The following is a 22,834-nucleotide window of genomic DNA, read 5'->3' on the forward strand; positions in this document are numbered from 1 at the left end:
TTGAGCCTAGAGAGTTATACACATATGATAGGTATTGTGACGAATCAAGATTTAGATATGAGATATCCATCGAAACCCATATCTTATTGGATATTTATTAAGTCCCTGAATTATTAGATCTAAATCCAATAAAAGCTAATAAGATATTATTGTATATCCATTAAGCTCCTGAATTATTATATCATATACATGAGATCCAATAAAAGATTATTGGGTAGAGACCCATTAATCTAAGAGACTTGAGTAATTAAATAAAGATCCAATATCCAATAGAACATAATCGATTAAATTCTAAGTAGATATTTAAAATTATTCGAAATCATGACTTATAGTAGGAGATTTGATATTCGATCACTGTTTACGGACTTAAAAGATAATAAGAGAAAAGGGAGAAGAGTAGAAGCAATAATACAATTGATAATCCTTGTAGTTAGTTCATTAAATGAAATATTAAACTTTTAATATTTGATAAGTGCATGCATTATATTATTCAATATTATTAATCATGAATTCAAAATATTATGTATTTAAAATACTTTTATTATTTTCATCAAATATTTTATGCATTATATTTCTCAACATTTTTTAGGAGACATTAATATAGATTCAACACGCCAGCAGTGAATTGACCAAAATTATCTAAAAATGATATGTGTGTGTTAAATTTTAATTTAAAAGCTAAATATTTTTTTTGTAAAAGTTCAATGTAAATATCATTAATATTGGAGGGGATATATGATTTTTCAAAGACCCAAAATTTGAACAGAATGATAAGATAAAAGCGTTGCGACAGACACAACAACAACAGTAACAAAAACAACAACTAGCAGAGCAGGCCGTCACGTATCTCTCGTCTCCTACTCGAGTGCTCGCCGTCCGGTCTACTCGCCGCGCGCAGCCGCCATGGATCCATCTCGATCTTTCATCAAAGACGTGAAGCGGATCATCATAAAGGTGCTTTCCTTTCGCTCTCCCGCATCAACCTCCATCTTCTTTGCGTCCTTCCATGCGCGCAAGGTCGTGGAGCTCTCAGTTCACGGGTTTAGTAAAACCCTAATCCGGTCTAAGAATCGGTTCTTGATGCGTGATCTGATCCCTTTTTCCATCGATAAAACAGCAGATGGACAATAATACAATCTATTCAGAGCATTTCGGTCTTTCAATTGGTAGATCCCTTCTTCGTCCGTTGTTGTGTGCACCGTTCCGGAGCTGTTCCGTTCTTGGGTTTACTAAAACCATTAACTGGTCTGGAAACTGATTGTTAATGTGTGATTTCGTCCGTTTTCTCTTGATAAAGAAACAAATGGAAAATCGATTTTACTCCTAAAGCTCGGTCTCGGAAGACCTCTTCTTCGTCCTTCTTTGCACGCTCAGTCTGGAGCTTTTCCATTCTTGGGTTTACTGATACAAGCCTGGTCTGAAGGCGGTTATTGCTGTGTGATTTGATCCTTCTTTTCTCAGTAAAACAGCAAACGAAGAATCGTTTTTGCCCTTAAGTGCTGTGTACAAGGGGATTGAATCTATTTTCTAAATGTTGGTCTTTGATTTGGTAGATTCTCTCCATCCTTTCATCTGTGCTCCATTCTGGAGCTCATCCACTCTTGGGTATAGTGAAAGGACCACTTTTTTCTCCTAAAATGCTGTGTATGTAGGGAGAGAACCTAGCAATGTATCCCTGTCTCTGGTTTGGTAGGAGTTCTTGTGTTCTTGAAATCTTAAACATTGCTAGACGCTCAATTTCCTTTCGTTTCTGAAAGGTGACTTTTTCTTAGATCCTTGTGCTATCAAGAGAATCGAGATTCATGTGTATGTATGTTTGTCTGTCTATCTTAGTGTTCTTTTGTAGGAAATGTTCCAATGTGTATCTAGCAAAATGTCTGTCTGTTCTTTAGGTTCTTATTTAGTAATAATAATCTACGTTAGAAGGGAGCAAGAATACATCCACTAAGCTGCGACAAAGCAGCACCTCTAAACAGAGCAAAATAGAACAGCTTAAGACGTACAACTTAAATAAGAAACTAAAAGAACTATACCAACAACAATATTAATGAGCAAGCAACTCAAAGCTCAATCCTTATCGTTGGCATAATATGACATTATTTGGATCATTTGCAACACACAGTAACTAATTAGTCCAGCTCTGATATATACCCACCCATTAGTTGATCGAAAGTAGTAGTATCTTGAACAATCTGACAGCTCTTCTATGATTTGTCTTCTTCAATATGTGATATTTTATGAAGGCTGAACAAGTTAATTTGTGTAAATAACTAAATATATCATTTGAATGCCAAGGCTGGAATACTTGGTTTCAAAAATTAATAAAGAATCTGCAACTTTTCAATTTAAAAATAGGCGATCTCTTGTTTCTTCCACATTGTTGCACAGCATGCATGGACTCCTGGTTCGATGGCTAGCTTCAACCTAAATGAATTGTGTTTTCCTACTCTTTGCTGTTTGTGATTACCAACAAGTGTTGTATCATATAGGCTTTCAGGTCACTAGTGTCTCGTAACTGTTGGAGTCTTCTTGGATTTTGGTCATAGATGATAGCATACTTCCAATTTTTGTCTATGATTATTTTAGGTGGGGACTGCAGTTGTCACAAGGGCAGATGGGAGATTAGCTCTTGGAAGACTGGGGGCCCTTTGCGAGCAGGTAAATAATTAGCGAAGTTCCTTTTTCTGTTTCCACTTTCCAGGTAGTATTAGATGTTCTTTACTGATGAAATTTTGAATCCTATGACTTCTTACAAATTGAAATGAGATATATGCAGGTTAAAGAACTTAATTATAGTGGTTTTGAAGTAATCCTGGTTACTTCAGGTGCGGTTGGTGTTGGCCGGCAAAGGCTTAGATTTAGGAAACTGGTCAACAGCAGGTGCAAACATAATCTGGCTTTCACTAAAGCAATATTATTAGGGAAATTATGCATTGACATAACAAGTATCCTGATTATTGATTAGCTCTTTTGCAGCTTTGCTGATCTCCAGAAACCCCAAGTGGAGCTAGATGGGAAGGCTTGTGCCGCTGTTGGTCAAAGTGGGCTAATGGCTTTGTATGATGCCTTATTTAGTCAGGCATGATTTTTTGCTTCACTTTCTGCACATATCTATAGTTGTTACGTTGGATGGTAAAATGTATACTAGTTCACTACAATGGAATATAACTTTGAATGCAGTTGGATGTGACATCATCTCAGCTTCTTGTCACCGATAGCGACTTTAAGGATCCAAATTTCCGGATGCAACTCTGTCAGACTGTGAAATCATTGTTAGCTTTGAAAGTTATTCCTGTATTCAATGAAAATGATGCAATAAGTACTAGGAGAGCTCCATATGAGGTATGAATTATGACCATTACAGATAACCATGTCAATTTGTGGTTGATATCTTGTTTGGTAAATGCCACTGTGTGAAGTTATCAATCGTAAGCATGTTCTGCTGCCTCTTGCTATTCCTTAGTTCAAGTTTTGAATGACAATCGTTGATACCTTATCATCTTTTGATTTCTGTTTTAGTTATAACAACCATTTCCAAGCCTGTGTTAGTTTTCATATTTATAAAATACTAATTAGCTTGTGCATTTCTTTGGAAGCTAGATCATTATGTACATGCTTCCTAGTTAAGTACCATTGTCATTTTATTGATGCAATATCCCTAAGTATTAAATCCATGTGTAAGTTTTGTTATCTTGGGGATTGGAAGTAATAGTTTAGTTTTCAAGATATGAAGACTTGAAGTGCCTATTTGGAATTTTTTAATTGCTGCTCTTGAGTGACTGCAGATACATTGCAATCATAACTTCCTTATCACCTAGTTTTGGGTTGTAGTCTTGTAGAATCATGTTGCGAGTTATAATTTTACAAGACAAAAAAACTTTAACTTGGATTAGTTGCAACAAGGTGGTTCAACTAGCTTGGCATCTGATAAAAAATTACTGAATGACTAATTTATTTTTCTTCCTATTTTGGTTAATGATTGAACTAATCCTTCTGCTCCTTTTTCTTTTAAGATAGTGCCATCAAAGTTACCACCAGTAAGGAAATATCTTGATTGAATTGAAACTTGATGATAGAATAGAAGTTGCTCTAATTTTGATATTGTGTATGAAATTTTTTGAAAAAATGTAATTATGTTGACATTTGCATCTTCTTCCTTAGGTTTGATTTTTAAATAAGTGTGGATTGAACCAGTATTTTACGTACCACCTGAAACAGTATGAAACAGGCAGTATGTACTGTTCCGCCAACTGAACGGTACGTGAACCAGCCCATTCTAGAGGGAACACAGAAAAAGGTTTAGTCATTTAGGTACGTACCACCCGAAACAATATGTACTGCACCGTGGCATTCAGACCAGCTTGTTTTGAATGATACACAGGAAAAGGGTCAGGTATCAGTCGATACCGGTGATCTATCTGTTGATACAGTTGAAAACTCATGTTGTATCGATCGATATGGGTCGGTACTGATTGGAATTTGACTGATATCGACCTAAATTGGGTCAAGTTTGACCTCAATGGTTAAATTTACCATTGGGACCTCTTTTGGGCTTTAAATCCCCTCCTTCCACCTTCTTTCACTGACTATCAGTCACTCTCTCATTCCAACTCTCTTTCTCCTTTCTCATAGTCCTTGTGATTTTCCTAATTGGTGATTAGATTTGGATAAAAGCTGAATTTGAACTTGGGATCTAGTTAAATTTCTCTCCAATTTGATGGTATTTAATTTATTTCTATGTTTTATTTATCATTTCATGTAAATAGAGGCATATTAAAGCATAATTACAAAGATTAAACATGATAAAGATCATTCTCTTGCGTTAGTCCCAATTAGGTCTATTGTCTTGCATTTAGGTCCAAATTGGGGTGTTTAAGAATAATCACACCCTTATACATTTATTTATGCCTCATATATGCTCTATTCTTAACTAAATATATCAAATTAGGATAAAAATATAAAAAAGGATTTTTTTTTGTGAATTTTCAACCATGTTTCAGCCTTTTTCCGAAAATCAGTATCATATGGTATGCCAATACTAATCGGTACATATTGATCCACCCATGGACCGATACCACCGTTTGGCATGATATGACATCCTTGGATTGAAGTACTTTTGATGAGTGAAGGTAGGAAAATTAGAATATAAGATTAAGCAGAGGGAATTTGAGATTTTTATGAAGTTAATGAGGCTATTTTGTGTGGGCTATAATTGACTGTAGTTTAGTGTATGCCCAATCATTTTCCTACATTGAAGGAGCTTTGATTGAAACTATTTTGTTATAAAAATATGTATATGTTCAAGAATTTAAATCTCAGCTTGATATCAATAATGGTGACCTATCGAACCGGATATCTGATGGTGTATTGACTGATATAGTTGAATAAAAGAGTAAAAGAACAAAATGAATGATAATGTACCAGTATCAAGCTATCTGTTTTCAATACGGATACTTGGTTGGATTGATAAACACCAGTTCATGCAGACTGGTATAGTTGAGATTTGAAACCTTGATTGAGGAAGTTTTATATTATGTCTTTACTGGAAAGGCAGAAAGCTGGCAGCTTCTAGATTTGGAACTTCAATATTTGGTTTATAAGATTTGACCATACAACTGCTGTAAGTTTCTTTAGAGAAGCTGAGGCAGATTTCTGGAAGTTTAGCACACAAATGTAACAACAAAATTTTTGCTAATTGCTGTTAGGATGTGGAAGAAAGAAGATTTGAGTTATTTTTTATGAGCATGAAAATGCCTGTGTATGTTAACACATGTGGTCTTCAAGGATATGTTTTAGTAATATGTGAAACACATGGCAGCCAGGTTTTGAATATTCTTTTAGTAACTTCTAAAGCTTCTTGGAATTCAGAATATTTTCTTGTACATGATGCAGAGCATTTTAGTTTTTCGGTCTTTGCATTATTTTTAAATCAAGATTTTGATATGGAATTTGACATGCAATTCCTGCCAAAATAATTAAGTGGTTTATATATGTAGAAAAATCTCTTCTTGTCTTTAGGTATTGATTGTTAGATTGTTGACAATTGTGATGTTTGCACATTAATATATTTGCCAATTCATCTACAGTCCTTGTGGCTATGCACATTAATATAGTTGTCAGTTCATCTACAGTCCTCTTGAGGCTAGAACTTTTTTACTGAAACCAAAGATACTAGTATTGTGTTCTGCTATATCAAAATCTCTATGCAGCTTGTCATAGTATGTAAGCCTATTATTGGTTGATCGAGGCTGTTTTTGGTTATTCTTAGTCTCTTTGCCCCATGACATTCATTATTTGGCTCTCAGTCTATTAATTAACATAATTTGCAGGATTCTTCTGGTATCTTTTGGGATAATGACAGTTTAGCGGCTTTATTAGCTTTGGAACTGAAAGCTGATCTTCTTGTTCTGCTAAGTGATGTTGAAGGTCTATACAGTGGTCCCCCTGGTGAACCACATTCAAAGTTAATACATACCTATGTGAAAGAAAGGCATCATGGTGAGATAACTTTTGGAGACAAGTCCAGAGTAGGAAGAGGAGGTATGACTGCTAAAGTGAAGGCTGCAGTGTATGCTGCTTATGCAGGCACCCCTGTTGTGATTACAAGGTATTCCTTGTGCCCTGCTATCTACAACAGTATATACTTAATGATTTTTTATTGTTGATGAGTCCTGGAAAATTGAGACTAGCGAAGTCACCGGGCGCTCGGGCACTCGCTTAGGTGCCCTGGTGAGGCGAGGCCCGAGCACACACCTAATGGACTGGGCGAGCGTCTTCACTCAGGCGTGGCCCAGGTGTTGGGCGACCAGACGGACGCCTGGTTTAACTCAAGCTAGTTCGAGCCATTGTATCTCGTTCAATTGAACCAGTTAGACCTTGAGTTGATGGTCACGGAGTTCAATTGAGGCCTATCCACACGTGAGCCCTAATGCAGAAACCCTTTCTCACTTCGTTTCTACATGGTGGTGGAGTTCGTCCCATTGGCGAACGATGGCAGCCGCGGCAGCGACAGCGTCTTCCTTCATCAGCAACAGTAGTGGTGGCATTTTCCTCCGGCGGCAGTGGCCACGGCGTCTTCCCCTCCCTCTTGGTATATCTTTCTCTTTCTCCTGTTCCCTACTACCTTTGCCCCATTCACCATAGCGCTCCACAGCCTCTTCCCTTCCTTCCCCATTCATCGGTGCCTTCTTTCCCTTTCACTGTTGCCTTCTTCCCCGTTCACCCGAGCCCTCCTACAGCCTCTTCCTCTTCCCCTCCCACTTCCCCATTCACTGCTGCCTTCTTCCCCATTCACCGCAGCCATCGTACAGCCTCTTCCCTCTTCCCCGTTCACTGCTGCCACTTCAGTGCTGTTTGTCAATTTAATCTTAGAATAGCTGACTGCTTTGCTGTTAGTCTTTGTTTTGGGTTTATGTTTGTGAGAACAGCAGCTGCTGCCTGCTATAGTGAATCAGTAGTAAAATGTTGATTATTATTGCTATTGCTGTAGTGATTAGTGCTACTTTTTAGTGTTTTGGATTGTTGTTGCAACTTTAGATGGTGACAAGATTGAAGATGATGAACTGGATTTTAATGATCTTTGAAGTTAATCTTGTTTTATTTTGTAATTTGTTATTGAATATGGATAATGTAGTTTGGTGCTTTAAATGAATGAAAGTCTGATGTGTTATTTTTGTTTTAGTTTATTTTTATTAATCATGATATATAATTTTTAAATTATAATATCTGAGAGTGTCTAGCTTCTCTCCGGCGCGCACCTAGCGCCTTGGGAATTTTGGGACTGTGGCGCCTTTTGGCACCTAGCACTTTTGACTACACTGATTGAGACTGCATTTCTTGGCTTTTTGTTAGATTCTGCAACTATTGGTGCTGCCTAACTACATGCCAATCCTCTTAGGTTGTGAAAAGAAAGACATTTCCTTTTGTTGCATGTTTGTTTCCTATTTGTTGTAATATTTATAAAGCATATTTGGACGTTGGCTAGATTATAGCTTAAAAAGATGATCAAAGTTTCATTGGATTTTACAAAGCAATTGTTGCATGATAATTGTTTGTGAACTCCTATTTATGTGTTCACATCTATTGTAAATTAATTCTAATTATGATGTCAATTTTTCATGTTAATGTTTAGTATCATCAACAGCGTGATGAAGTGAGAATGCAGATCCTAAATATGCAAATACTATTGATAATAATGTGAAGTTCATCAGATGCTTATGCAATGTCAGTTGTCAAAACTTCCATTGATTATGGTATTTCATTTGAAACTTGGTGCTGTTATGGTATGATGATATTAAAATAAGAGCAATTTTATGATCTTCATGTGGCCACTCTGATTTTTGTTAAGAACTGTACTTATTAAGATACAGAAGTGGAACCCAATGGTTGTGGATGAAGAGACTTTTGGCACTCTGTTATGGTATGATGATACTTTGGCATGTTCATGAAAACTTATGCACTTTTTAGTTTCTAGGTGGAGCTATCTTCATTGCTACCTCTTCAGCTCCAGTGAGTTTGCTTTTCAATGCAGATGCTTGATTTCATGTCAGATACAGGCCTGCCAAGGGGGTCCTTGCCAACGTGGAAGAGTCACTTGGTCCCTCAATTTCTTAAGCCTCTAATGCCCTAAAAGCTAAGGATTCAAACTGGTTTTAGCTTTAAAGTAAAACTTGAGACTTTAGACCAGTTGAGTTGGTTCAAAACTCGACCTGTTTTGACCTAAAAAAATTGCGAGAAAAGGAAAGTTCTGGTCATATGATGGTACATATAAGGCACCCTGTTATACAGCAAAGATGAAAATGTTGCTTGTTGTTATTTAGGGAGTGCAATGGGATTTGTTGTATGGTTGATCATGTGTCAGTTTTAGAAATTGAATATTTATTTTATATATACATTATGAGCAGAACTATGATTAGTTGATTCTTTCTTCTACTTTATATCCAACTACCTGCCAAGTAGATTAAATTTTAACACTCTTTTTATGTTCATTGAAGTGGTTTCACTACTGATAGCATCATTAAAGTAGTTCAAGGTGAGAGAGTTGGTACCCTTTTCCATCAGGACGCAAGTAAGTGGGCATTGCCGAAAGAAGTTAGTGCACGTTGCATGGCAGTGTCAGCAAGAGAATGTTCAAGGCGACTTCAGGTACTATACATGATAGTGAGAACCTAGAAAAATTTATGAATTTTTTATTCATTATTGTTTCATTTTAATAAAACTCCGCTTCATCCTATTTGGGCTCCTCACCAGAGTTTATCGTCAGAGGAACGCAAGAAGATCTTGTTGGACATTGCTAATGCTTTAGAAGCAAATGAGAAATTAATTAGAATTGAAAATGAGGCTGATGTCTCTGCTGCACAACAGGCTGGATATGAAAAATCATTAATTTCTAGATTGACTCTGAAGCCAGGCAAGGCAAGGGATTATGAATTTATGTTTTTTCCCTTGTGGCAGCATTGTAGTTATGAATTGTCGCTCACATTTATTTCTAGCTTGAGTAACTTTATGAGTTGGTTCAAAAGTTTTCTTCCTGATGCAGCAGATTCTCTCTTTTATTATTTACTACTATCTTCCTTGTGATCATTTATGTTATTTGCAATTGACTTATTCACTGTTTGACAGATATCTTGTCTTGCAAACTCCATTCGTGTACTTGCAGATATGGAAGATCCGATATGCCGAGTCTTGAAAAGAACAGAGGTCAGGAATCTTGGCCAAAGAATACTAAATATTTCTTTTGATTTTTCCTTCGTTGTTCTAAGAATCTGATTTATGATATTTATTCAGCTTGCTGATGGGCTCATCTTAGAAAAGACATCCTGCCCCTTGGGAGTTCTTCTCATTGTTTTTGAGTCGAGGCCTGATGCCTTAGTTCAAGTAAAACATTATTCTTAGTTATTTTTTTTCTTGCATACCACATTATCAAGGCTACTGGCACTGGCACCATATTGTCTTCCTACTTCACAAAATTATGCTTTGTCGTTTAGCTAGTGTCAGTTGGCAGCTTTTAGTTACAACATGGCACGTTCTGAGCATTGACCATCATGAATAAGCATGTAACTCCTGAGGCTATTGTGATGTGATGTTTTTTATCCCTCATGGTATATGCTTCATTGCATTCATCAAAGTTTTACTAAACAGTGAATCAATTCTGAACATCCCAGTTTAAGAGATAGCGGGAAATAGCAAAAATTTAAAGAGAATTCTTGGGAAAATTTTGATTATTAGCTTTTTAATAATTTAAAGAATGTAACAAGCAAGTGCTAAGGAGCAAAAGTTTTTGTTTGTAAGTCAAGTTTGGAGGAAAGAGCTTGTATGTGCTTCTTCAATTGTTTTGGGAACAATTATCTTAAGACATGCATTTATGTGAAAGTAATTGTATTTGCTGCATTTATAGTATTATTTGAATGAGCACATGAATGTATTGTTTTTGCCAACTTAGGTCACATTGTTACACTTTCATTGTGAAAAGTTTAATTAGCTTCGGTAATATTTGAATGCCGCTTTGAAATGTCTATTCTGATCCTATCTTCCTGCTCTTGTTTAGTCTTTTTTGTTGTTCAGTTGTCATTCCTCAGTCATTTATTTATATATTTTCATTGCTGTATAATTATCATATTTATCCAATCCATCAAACACTAAGGGAATAACTTACAAATGAAATTCCACTTTTCCAAGAAAAAAGTTTTGAGAATGTAGAAAACTACAAGAACATGCTCTGACTAAAAATGGAAAACAATTTCTTGGAAAACTTATTTCCAATTTCCCAATTTTGTATAGACTACAGAAAATTACAAAAGTAGTGTTCCAAAATATCTATAACTCTCCTGTACTAAAGTAAGCTTTAATTATTATAAATTTTGCCACCACCATCATTGTCAATACAAGCACTAGTGCCACGCTACTAAGCCACCAATGTCACCTCCATCATCATTACTTTTATCGACTTAACGGGCATTGCCACCATCACTACAACATTGCACTACTGTAATCCCCACTGCCACCATTGTTGTCACTGTCATCATCATGGATTTTACTTGTAATTAGTACTATGTTGTGTTTCTAAACCTTATAAAGAAAATATATGGCCTCTTCTTTTATGATGGTGAATACTCTTATCCTTTTATCACTTTCTTTTTTCTCTTGTAGATTGCATCTTTAGCTGTTCGAAGTGGGAATGGCCTTCTTCTGAAAGGTGGCAAAGAAGCCATGAGATCTAATGCAATTTTGCATAAGGTTTGTTCCTTCATGCAAATTCTGCCTCTAGAAATATGGATTCTTTTAGGTTTCATATACATATTTCTGATCCTAAATATTTTTTTCTTTAGTACAAAACCACATTTTAAAACTCTTGTGTTGCTTTGTTAGGTCATTACAGGAGCAATTCCAGATGTTGTAGGTGAAAAGCTTATTGGGCTTGTCACATCCAGAGATGAGATTCCGGATCTGCTAAAGGTGAGCTTGTATTAGAGGAAGAACCCTATGTCCTTTCTAAAATATATTGTTTGTAAGATCCAAAATTTCACTCATAACAACTTTTCCAGCTTGATGATGTTATTGATCTTGTTATCCCAAGAGGTAGCAATAAACTTGTTACTCAAATTAAGGAATCCACCAAGATTCCTGTACTAGGTCATGCAGGTATTGTAAACAATTCATACTGTATTTGCTCATTGATTTTTGCTCTTTGAATCTGAGTCCTACTTAAGATGCATTAGTTTTCTATATCTGTTCTATTAGAGACTAAATTAGGTCTTAATGTTTGCCCTTCAGATGGCATTTGTCATGTATATATTGACAAATCTGCTGACATCAAAATGGCAAAGCGCATCGTGTTGGATGCCAAGACTGATTATCCAGCAGCTTGTAATGCTATGGTATTTCTTATCTCATTGAATTTTATCATATTCTGTGTTTATCATTAGTTTTAAGACATTCGAGAGTGGATTTATTTCAGCTTTTTTTCTCCTCAAGCTTTTCGATATTTTTTTTGAAAACTTCCATTTATACTCCTTGTCGTGGTCATTGTAAGCATGCTTTATCTACCTTTCTGCAATTCCTGTCCATTCTTAGTTTATTCTCTTTTTTGCCACACTGTATAAGGAGCAGTTTTGCCTCATTGGTCTTTGTTTTTTGGGCTATTGTTTCAATAATTCTGAACTATATAAGCATCTATACGTTGGTAATTTTTGACCCTTCCAGACTCGTTGGTGAGAGCCTAGTGCATTAGTCTGCTTTATTGCACTTCTATGCTACTAGAACATTATTTATCATCTCCAATGTGTGAATTGGCAATTGAAAAGCAGTCAAGAGCTTGTTATTCCATCCAAGATGTCACTCTATTAATTGCTATTATTTCTTTTCGTTTGAATCAAGAGAAATGTTGAGAAGTCGCTATTGACTCTGGTTCTAATGCTACTTGTCATTATCCTCTAGACTCTTCTCAATTTCAATTTCCACTAAATTCAAATTTAAGATCCTTTGTTTGGTCGATTACAATTTGTCCGTAACTAACATACTTCATTGTCTCTAATGTGTGTATTTAATACATAATTAATTTGAAATTGGCATCTATTATTTGCAGGAAACACTTCTTGTACACAAGGATCTCTTGAAGACTGAGGGGCTTAATGATTTGTTAACGGAGCTGAAAAATGAAGGTCTGATCATCACCCTTAAATTACATATTTTTCATAAGCTAAGTTGCAAGTATTGTGTAGACTGGTGTCTGGTAGATGGATTATATTATGCAAAGTTTAAGGATCAAGTTCACTAACGTATTGTTGCAAAGTGGAAGTTCATGACTATCATTTCTTTTTGCATAGAATTTCTTGTTGCCTCATGCATTTTACATTTCTAGCATCTTGTTAATGAAAAAGAGTGATGAAAATGTGTGCATTTATAGAAATCCAATAGCTTTGTTACAGAGGTAACATTTGTAAATTATTTTGCACTATTACAAGCACATGAAAGTTAGTTGAGAAGTGAAAAGGACAGTTGATCCAAAAGCACGAGCAAGAAATCGGCATTGGTCTCCTTTTGACAGTTCTTTTTTCATGGTCTATTGGTCTTTATCTAATGACCATTTCTTTTGAAGCCTACCATCTTCTTTTTATATTCTATAAATTTAAGTTGTTATGTGCTTATGTGATGCAGGAACCTTTTGTTTTACTTTAATCGTTGTAATTCATATAAATATATAATATTGTTAATGGGAATGGTATTGATTTTAAAAATCAAGAACCAAAATTACATAATAAGGCAAACATTTAAGGAGCAAATTTTTAACCTATTTAAAATTTTTCTCCTGATCTAATATCATGTTATTTATCTATTTAATTAAAGCAAATATTTAATTATATCGATTTTAAGCCTATCTAAGTTTACATGAACTAAATGATCTAATTAAATGAAATCATTAGTAAAACCTCTCTTATCTGTACAGAGGTTAACAAAAAAAGCCAAAATTATATCATCCATTACCTCATTTGAAAACAATTTTTGTAGTAAGAATAAAAAATTAAATTTACTATTTTGGGATTCTATCTTTATTAGGACTAGATGGTAGAGTTATGTAGAGATCAGATGCATTAGTTAATGTCGAAGGAAATATTGAGGTAGGATTTTGGTTTTGTGTCACGGAATGTGGATAGGATTATTGGAGCAAGCTTCTCACAATAGATCTGGAGGTTGCCGTTCAACAAACTTCCCTTCCAACTTTGTCATATTAGATAAACTGGTGTTTTAATATTTTTCCATTAGACTTCAATTGAATTGTGTCATCTTATTTTAGTTCTTATTTATTTTCTAATTTACTCTGCATTGTTGTGTACTTGTGTATGGTGAGGGGTGGGGAGGTGGAGGGACATAGAACTTGTATTTTGTTAGTTAGATTTTTTTTTGGTTCAAATATAATAAGTTATTACATGATTATTATTCTATATGCCTATGCCAACTGCTAAGATTATCATAAAAGACAAGAGGTTAAAGAAAAATGGAAAAACATGAATAAGGTATCATGTAAATAAGGGTCCTCTTCTAAATGGAAGATGGGTGTGATCGATTGGCCTTGACTTGAGGACTAAAATTTTGTTAAAAGCTAAAATATGGAATTGATCTCCTTTTTTTCTCTATAAAATATTTAATTTTTTCCTATACTATTCCCAATTTTATTTTGTTTTTCCCCAAAAAAAATGAATTCAAGAAGGATATTCTATCCTTTACCCAAATAAATGCATTAATCCTCTTTGATATCCCTTTTATGCACTCCTCTTGCATCATTGTGAATCATGATTCTCTAGTTTCACTTGTTGGAAAATATGACGTGATCGAATGTGCCAAGTTTTCTCTCGTTATGGATTCAAGCATCCAGGTACAGTTGCATTATCCAGTCTACCTGCCTATTGCTCTCAGTTTGTTGTTGCTGGTATGCTGCTATTAGGCAAAACAAATTTACATGACATGCCTAGCTTGCTTCTTTTCTTCAGTTGCTTTTGCTTCTTTGTCCTAGAAGCTCTTGGCAGTCATAAAATGGTATCTAAACATGATTTGAGGATGTGTAGGATTTTAGGTGCTTAGGATTGTGAGAATTATTAAAAGGTGTCCACTGGTGATTCTGATGGAGATAAGTTAATTTTTGCTTTTGCTTCTTTGTCCTAGAAGCTCTTGGCAGTCATAAAATGGTATCTAAACATGATTTGAGGATGTGTAGGATTTTAGGTGCTTAGGATTGTGAGAATTATTAAAAGGTGTCCACTGGTGATTCTGATGGAGATAAGTTAATTTGGCTCAGCAAAAGCATGGTATATGAATTATGGGGACCAAACTTTCTGAGAGAGGAATAACATAACCCAAACGTAAGCTAGTGGTCTATAATGGATGTGATTAGGAGTAACAGATCATGGCCAAGTGCGTCACATTTTTCTAAGCCTTGAAACTCTTACTATGATTGAGAGCAACTTAGAACAGGGAAGCGTATGTATGAGCCACAAAACTTAGCCCTATGCCCATCTAACATTTCCTTAGTGTGGGATGTACATCATTCTTCATAGATTTTGGGTAATAAAGGTTGGACTTCCCTAGTCATAAAATCCCGTACTCAATTATCTTAAATGCATGATGTGGGGAGTCTCATGATTTGGTAAGAGTTTAGTAGTTTGCAAAAAAAAATTTGCATAAGACGATTTGGCCAGTCGAAGAAAGGCCATTAAGTGCAGCATGGATGATTGTATGCTTAGATTGTTTGCACTAGATTGGTGACTAACCAAGGCCGACTTTCATTTCATCAGTGATGGCCAATCATATTTTGCGGCTTCTATTCCCAGTTAAATTTCCTCAGCTATCAGCTGATAGCTGCATAGGTTTAGCAATAGAATCTATAATCTGGGATATTGTGCAGCAGGTAGGAGTAGCAACATTGGGGATCTCTTTAATCTTATTTGGGCGGGAATAGTGAAGTTTCCTGGATGTCTTGGGTTTGAATGTGCATATTAAGGTATCGAAGTTTGAATGTTTAATCACCGTATCATACTGTTCTTTGTGAAGTAATGCCTTTATAAAAACACTGGAAAATGAAGGTTATAATGATGGTGATTGTAATATTCTAATTGCTCAACATTGACAATACTGAATTGAGTTGATCGTGATATTTCATAATTTCAGTTTAAGCATTTTAAATGATGTGGCGAGGCTCATTCAGTACAGGTTAATGGGCTAGTAGGTTACTTGGATCATTAATTGATTGATTGGTGAACCTGCTGGTATATTAAATTATAAGGAACATTATAGAAAAAGCTTGTGAGCATACTTTGATCAATTGCTTATTCAGATATTCTGTGGATTACATCTTCCTACTCAGTTGGATTTGTTATTTCACTAGTTCATTTCTTTTGTATGATCAGTGGGGAGTTTAATTCTTGATGGAATTTTCATGGATTTAAAGGGAAAAAGACTATAAAGTAAACCTTTGCCGAATTAAGAATCTCCTTTTTGTCCTATCCAAAGTCTTGCTATAAATGCATGCATTATTAAAAATGCCAATTAGATTTCTGGTATGTCCAATTGCAGGGGTTGCTTTATATGGTGGATCTATAGTAAGTCTCGAGTACGGTATTTCTGAAGCACCATCATTTCATCACGAGTACAATTCAATGGCTTGTACAATTGAAGTAGTTGATGATATACATGGTGCAATTGACCATATACATCAATATGGAAGGTTTAAATTGACTTATGGTCACCTCCAATTTCATCTTTGTTTGCTGAGATCTCCATCATTAGCAAGAAAGAATGGTGAAAATCAACTGTACTAAAAATTATTTTTGTGCTTTGTTTTCTCAGTGCACATACTGACTGCATAGTCGCCGAGGATCTTGCAGCTGCAGAGATCTTTCTCCATCAAGTTGACAGGTATCTTTCTGCTGTTTTCAGTAGTGTAATTAGGAATAATTTTACAAAGTCATGTAATTAGGAGTAATTTTTAATCACTGCAAATTTTGATCTCTTTCTTGGTTCTTTTTGTTTGTCACTGCCCAAGAGTCACACGTAAAAAGTAAACTTCACAATTTGGAACCTGTCATTAAGTTTTCAGAAGAGGAATGCTATGTCAAACTCGGATTAAGAAGGTGAAAGATAAAATCTTGTGTTAATTCAAACATCACTGCAATGTTTCTAGAACTGACTAATATCTTTCTTTTTTAGGATGAGTAGGTGATAAAGTAGTAGCAGTAAAAATACCTTCACAGTTTTTTCTCTGAACTTACAATTTTGATTTTGAATTGTGAGTCAACATGCCAGTTTGTCTTCCTTGACAACCTCTTTCTTTCACTTGCCGTGGAGAAATCAGGGAGAGGTTTTCTGCTGATTTTGCTAAATGCGTTTAGGATATGGAACATAATACATACGGTGCTTTCCACAGATTTAGGCAGTCAGTCTGTGGTTGAAATGGTTACTGTAGCATCAGATCTCCTGGCTGATATAGCTTTTATGCAATTTGCATTTGAATTTCATAGGAGCTTTTACAACATGGTAATCTAAACTTTGATAATTCCTTGTCAAATAACTGGAAGACAGTAAGTTTCGATCTTTTTTTGCAAAGTCCTGAGATATAACAAAGTCATAGTAATGATCATTAACCTTTCGGAGAGGAAAGAAAAAAATTGTCTGATATTGCTAGTTTATTTGGATTCTAACCATTCCATGCAATACTGGTCAACTATTCACTGTGTCACCATGACTCATTCTGCTGCCAACCCAGGAATGGGCCCGACAAACAGTCATCATCTCATGTGAGCCACAAAACCCATAGAGTACAATCAGGGATAAGCATGCATATAGCATGAATGAATCCTGCATATAGCAGGGGATTAGTGTCCCTATGAGGGATTAAAAAGTTGACCCTTTGAACTGACGTGAAGAGTGCTTTCCACTGGATACAAATATGGTTGATTTCTGGGCAAAACAGTTTGTCTGATTAACTTGTTTCCAAGGGGCAGACATTCTGTCTGCATGTCTGCTAATATAGCTAGGTTAAGTTAATAATTTTTCATCGAGTGAGTTGAACTCTCTCAATGTTCATGTTTTAAGTTGGTTGTGAACACCACTATATATAACGAACAGTAAGGTCTATTTATCTCTTAGGCAGCTCCAATATTTGTGCATTTTGAATATAGCACACTGCTTGATCTTTTTTCCTTGTACAGTGCTGCAGTGTTTCACAATGCTAGCACACGCTTCTGTGATGGAGCCCGTTTTGGACTTGGTGCAGAGGTAACTTGTCTAAAAATAACTTGCACTGCATACATTTCAATTACCTTATTTGATCGTCATACTATTTTTTATGGCTTGACAAGGTGGGTATAAGTACAAGTAGGATTCATGCTCGAGGCCCAGTTGGTGTCGAAGGATTATTAACCACTCGATGGTAAGTTGATTGTTAAATTACTCCTGTTCCTTTTAACAAAATTGAATGCTCTCATATGAACAACTTTACATGGCCTTATACTTAAGTGATCAAGACATACTTCTGATAAACTATGATATTTTGTGAAGAGTATTCAACGATTGACATACTATAAGGCAAGGAATGCAATTTCATCCAGTTCGGTATGGTACAACTGGTGTTTTAACTGTTTGACCGTCAACTGGCACACGGACCTCCAAATTTCAGGTGGTTCATGTGTGATACAAGGCTTACCAGATGACCATATGAACCAGATGGTAAGGGCTGTAACTGCACTTATTGCCCAGTTCAGTCCCGATAATGGGTCTGGACCAGACGGTAAACCCAGCCTGATTTTGTATTTACATTATATATATATATATATATATAATTAAAAAACCTAAACTGCCGCCACTGTTCATGTTCATGTCTGCCGCAGCCTGCATCCTTCTCTGCTTGCAACCATCATCTCCTACCTCTCATAATCCCCCATCACCCCCTTCCCTCCTCTTCTTCACCGCATTCTTCCCTTCTTGGTTGCCTCATCTCCCCCTCCTTGACTGATGTTGCCTCCTCACCACTCCTTGATGCCTCCTTCCCACATCTCCTCCATGCTGTATCTCCTCTGCTCCTTCTCCACTGTCACCTCTCCTTACGCCTCCTCTCCTCCATGCCTCTCCTCTCCTATGTCCGCCTCTTCTTTCCCCTTACCTCCCTGCCTTTTTATCACATTACATTCCGGTGCATCATATGTTGGTACATCAGAACAGATTGCACCTGTGTCAGTCCAGTAATCAAAATTGCAAACCTTGCTATAAGAAGCTATGGATTAAGTAACTGAAATTGCAAACCTGTGTCAGTCCATATGTTCTTTTTGTTTTTGGCTCACATGGACTAAGTTTTTTATTTATACACAGGTAATGCAATAATACTCGCATTATATTCAAATTGCAAAATGAGCTGAATGGATAACACTGAACTAGAAGAACACAAATGGGTGCATTAGCGCAATAATCTAGGTATTGCATGGAAGAAAATATGTATATGATCCAACATATTATAGGGAGCACTGAAATTGATGAAATCAGACCTACTTTACTAGGTACATAAAAAGAAAACAATAGAAAAGTATTACTGAATTTCATTAAAAAAATGTAATATTCAAGCATAATGCTCCAATACATAAGTCCATCAGGTCAATCAAAACCTTCTGGGCTTCCGTCCCTATTTTTTGGTTTCATGTTGCAAACCTCCCAAAGAAAGCACTTAGTACTACAACTTATTATCCAAAATGTAAAGCTTGGTCAAGAAATTCACCATCTTAGTAAAGCATGTAATAGTAAGTGCCTTTTCGGGGGCTAATTACATATTATCCATGTACTTGGACCCTCGTAGCATCGTGGAAGTACATTGGGATCTTCATAGTTATAAAAGTAAGACAATTCACCCATTTCCCCTGACATTGTCTGCTATACTGACCGAAAATACATGTGACATCACATACTGGATTGATGCCAACCTAATGGGCAAAATTGTCATTTCAATTTTTTTTTCTATTTCCTATTGTCTTGCCCAAATTAAAGTTCATTAGTCGACTCTAGCTTGATCAGAAACTTGGAGTAGTTGAAAGGTCTCGGTGGACCCTACAGGATCCACTACAATGAGTTCTCCCTAGCGGACTAGGACGTCGTTCTCTTCCAGGAAGTTTTGCTGGAGGGCTTGAACTGTTGCGAGGTTCTTGTGAACTACGACAGCGGTGGTGGCTTGGGCGGAGGGCATTCCTCTGTGATAGATCTCAAGGAGGGCTACAATCTCGTTGCGGGACCGGATGATGATTGTGTTTTCCTTGGTTAACATTAGGGTTTGGAGGGCCACACAAGCCTTCTCCTTTGCGATGCTTCCCTTAGACTCTAGGATGCGGGAGAGGTGGTTGAGTGGGCCCTCTGCCAACAGGTGGCAATAGCTTTGCACGGTTGAGATCCTCACGATCGCTGTCACGGCCTTCTCCCTCGCCTCATGGCAGGAGGCAACACCAACAACAGAGTTGATGAGACGGACCAGCATCGGTACCAACCCATTGGCGACAGCGAATATGGTGTTCTTATTGTCCTCGTGGAGCAAGTCGAGTAGAGAATCCAAGGAAGCAATCATCGAAGTGGAGCTCTCGATCTGGAGGCGGATCACGAGGCTTCTGGTCTCCACCCGAAAAGACTCGTGGTGGGAGCTCCTACCCGTTGCCTTTGACGGCAAGTCAAGGAGGGCGCCAGAGCCGAGCAGGAGTTCGGCGCCAGTGGTTAGCTGGTGGAGGGCCGCGGAGGTGGCCACGATATCGCTCTGGGTGCAGAGCCTGGTGATGGGAGGATCAGAGGAATGACAGTGGATGGCGAGGGCTAGGGCGAGGGAGCGAAGGAGTTAGAGTCGACTTTAGTGGCCATTAAGGAGAACTTGTTGTAATGGATCTATAAGGGCTATTGGGGCCATCTAGTTGCTCCAGATTTTCAATCAAATTAGAGTCGATTAACGAAAGAAAAGTTGAAATGACCATTTTGCCCATCGATTTGGTGCCAATCCGGCACGTGATGTTATGTGTTGTGTCTTCCATCAATACAACCGATGGCGTTTGGAAAAATGGGGTGAATTGTTTCACTTTCAGAGCTATGGGGATTCTAATGTAAATTTTTAAATTATTGAGATTGCAACGCTAAGATAGTCCAAGTACAGGGGGTAATATGTAAATAACCCCCTTTTTGGCACTTCTTTTAGTGATTGGGAAGCATGAAGTATCACAATCCTCCTAGCCAGAAGAAGAATCTTTTTGAACTGTTGTTGGTTCATTTAATTACCATCTACAACTATAATCAAAGACATTAAATTAAACTGATCTTTGAAGAACCCAAACGGATCTTGGGCTACAAAAATGCACCTATTGATCACAAGCACTGTTTATGTCTCATTGATGTGCAAGAGAGAAATTTTCATTATTTGTAATGTTGCTTCTATACCTTCTTATTGTTTAGTAGAGCACTGCACATTCATTACTTCAATGGTTTGGCTTTGCTTTCATGACTTCTGGCATCTAATACATATTTCACTCTTGCTGTTTATCATATGAATTCTGTGTTTCTTTCTTGTGAATTATTTTTTTGGTTACATCTAGGATTTTGAGAGGTAATGGACAAGTTGTGGATGGTGATAAAGGGGTAGTGTACACCCACCGGAATCTTCCATTGTAGTAAGTTATGGAATTTAATGTCAATTTTCAAATCTTATGTAAAGTTCAGTATGTTTACTTATTAGATTTAACTTTTTCTGGTTAAGATTTAACTATGTTTAGTATCTTTTTTGGGACTTGATGGCATTATTGCTGTTGTATTTTATAAAATTTGTCTACACCACATCTAAACTTGGGAGGTGAAGGTGAAGAGGAAGATGCTAGGAGAGGTCAAGGGCAAGGATAAGAGAATATGAGTTTAATGGCCATAGGGTTTTGATCTTTCTGGTTGAACATTGAGCAGTTTGGCTGATATAACCTTTCTTAACTACCCTTCTTTTAATGCTGATGTAACTATTTATATGGTTCCCATTGTGGTGAATCTCTCTTTTTCTGTATTTCATCCATTACATGACAATGGTGAATACATCCTATTCTTCTCTTACCTTTTTAAGAACCCTATAGAGTTTGTGCACTAGATCCAACCATCAAACATTTCTGAAAATGACTGTAGGAAATATCGAGTTTTCTTTTCATCATGGAATTCTCTACCAGTTTGGTATCTCATTGGGGTTAGGTCAATGTAGGAACTGCAGAGTCATATTGAGCCCAAAATGAATTTTACCTGCTGCAGGTTTAAATATTGGGTTGTAGGATTTATACCCTTTGTGCTTCAGACCTGACTTATGGACGGACCATATCTGACCTGGCACCCTTTCTTGTTTCAGCAATGTCGGGCTCAAATTTGAGATTTAGACCTCGGGCCTGCTTCACATCTGGAGTATTGACAAACCTACATACAAATGAACTTCTTTAATGTCCTGTAAAGTGTTGGGCTCAAATTTGAGATTTAGACCTCGAACCTGCTTCACATCTGGACTATTGACAAACCTACATACAAATGAACTTCTTTAATGTCCTGTAAAGTGTAGGAATAAAGTGCACTAAAAGGATTTTCATAATAGTTCATTTGAATTTCATAAAAGGATTATATAGTGCTCCTATCTACATTGTCTATTAGTTGTTTTACGTTATTTCCTCATTCAATTTTCTTTACAGGCAAATGAGAACTTGAGCTTTGAAGGGATGGGGATTTGGTTCACTTGATGCGAGAGTTGGTTCCAGCATTCCCAAAGTATTTGCGTGTGTCTGTACTGTAGGAACTCTTCGAAGTTGTAGCAGCAGTTTATGGTTGTTGTTTATGGCTAAGGTTCCTTTCTGAATAAGGTCACGTCCCCACTCCATGTGGTTGATGTATCAAATGCTTGTTGCCTCTGCTATCATGAGATTTTTTATTTGATACTGTGTCAATCTTTTCTAGAACTTTAAAATGATATTCGGTGAGCTCGTGGCAGTTTTGATATCTTGTGTCCTATATCATTTTATCTGTCATATTCTACTATCCTTGTCTCAGCTGCTGTTATCAAGTAACACTTGCATACTGTTCCATTCCGTGAAGTGCAAGTGTATTGGGATTTAGAATCTAGAGCAGCTCTTTTCTGGGTTGTACTAGACTTTGGGATCTACTCTTTCTACTTCATAATCATTTGATCCGGATACTACCTTGAAATATTGTTCTTTTGGAAATTGCTTGAGTAGAGTAGAAAGGATGTAACTATTTTGTTCCCTTATTTACCTCCCTCATTGCTCTTCAAAAAGATTTTCCAGGTACTGATTATGTGAAT

At 36.6% G+C, this 22,834-nt stretch overlaps 1 protein-coding gene across 2 annotated transcripts; it reads left to right on the plus strand.

The window, feature by feature from the left end:
* Positions 1-805: 805 nt before the first annotated feature.
* On the plus strand, positions 806-22,512 carry LOC135651810 (delta-1-pyrroline-5-carboxylate synthase 1-like). 2 transcript variants are annotated; one of them, XM_065172254.1, is made up of 21 exons: positions 806-954; positions 2,587-2,658; positions 2,777-2,880; positions 2,977-3,079; positions 3,181-3,342; positions 6,330-6,607; positions 8,994-9,144; positions 9,250-9,414; positions 9,622-9,699; positions 9,787-9,876; positions 11,149-11,235; positions 11,368-11,454; positions 11,544-11,640; positions 11,773-11,876; positions 12,584-12,659; positions 16,066-16,216; positions 16,339-16,407; positions 17,700-17,766; positions 17,850-17,920; positions 21,096-21,170; positions 22,209-22,512. In XM_065172254.1, coding segments are annotated over exons 1-21 (2,139 nt in total). In that variant the 5' UTR covers positions 806-903; the 3' UTR covers positions 22,210-22,512. The 2 variants fall into 2 exon arrangements, with proteins under 2 accessions (XP_065028326.1, XP_065028327.1); XM_065172255.1 differs by lacking the exon at positions 9,250-9,414.
* Positions 22,513-22,834: the final 322 nt, after the last annotated feature.

Source organism: Musa acuminata, chromosome BXJ3-10, assembly GCF_036884655.1.
Source record: "Musa acuminata AAA Group cultivar baxijiao chromosome BXJ3-10, Cavendish_Baxijiao_AAA, whole genome shotgun sequence".
Classification (NCBI taxonomy): Eukaryota; Viridiplantae; Streptophyta; class Magnoliopsida; order Zingiberales; family Musaceae; genus Musa; species Musa acuminata.

Excerpts from the sequence above, each read along its gene's own strand:
- LOC135651810 (XM_065172254.1), top strand. The coding sequence starts at position 904 with ATGGATCCATCTCGATCTTTCATCAAAGACGTGAAGCGGATCATCATA. Across the intron at positions 2,881-2,976 it reads AGGAAACTGGTCAACAGCAG|CTTTGCTGATCTCCAGAAAC; the intron begins GTGCAAACATAA and ends GCTCTTTTGCAG. Across the intron at positions 16,408-17,699 it reads TTTCTCCATCAAGTTGACAG|TGCTGCAGTGTTTCACAATG; the intron begins GTATCTTTCTGC and ends TTCCTTGTACAG.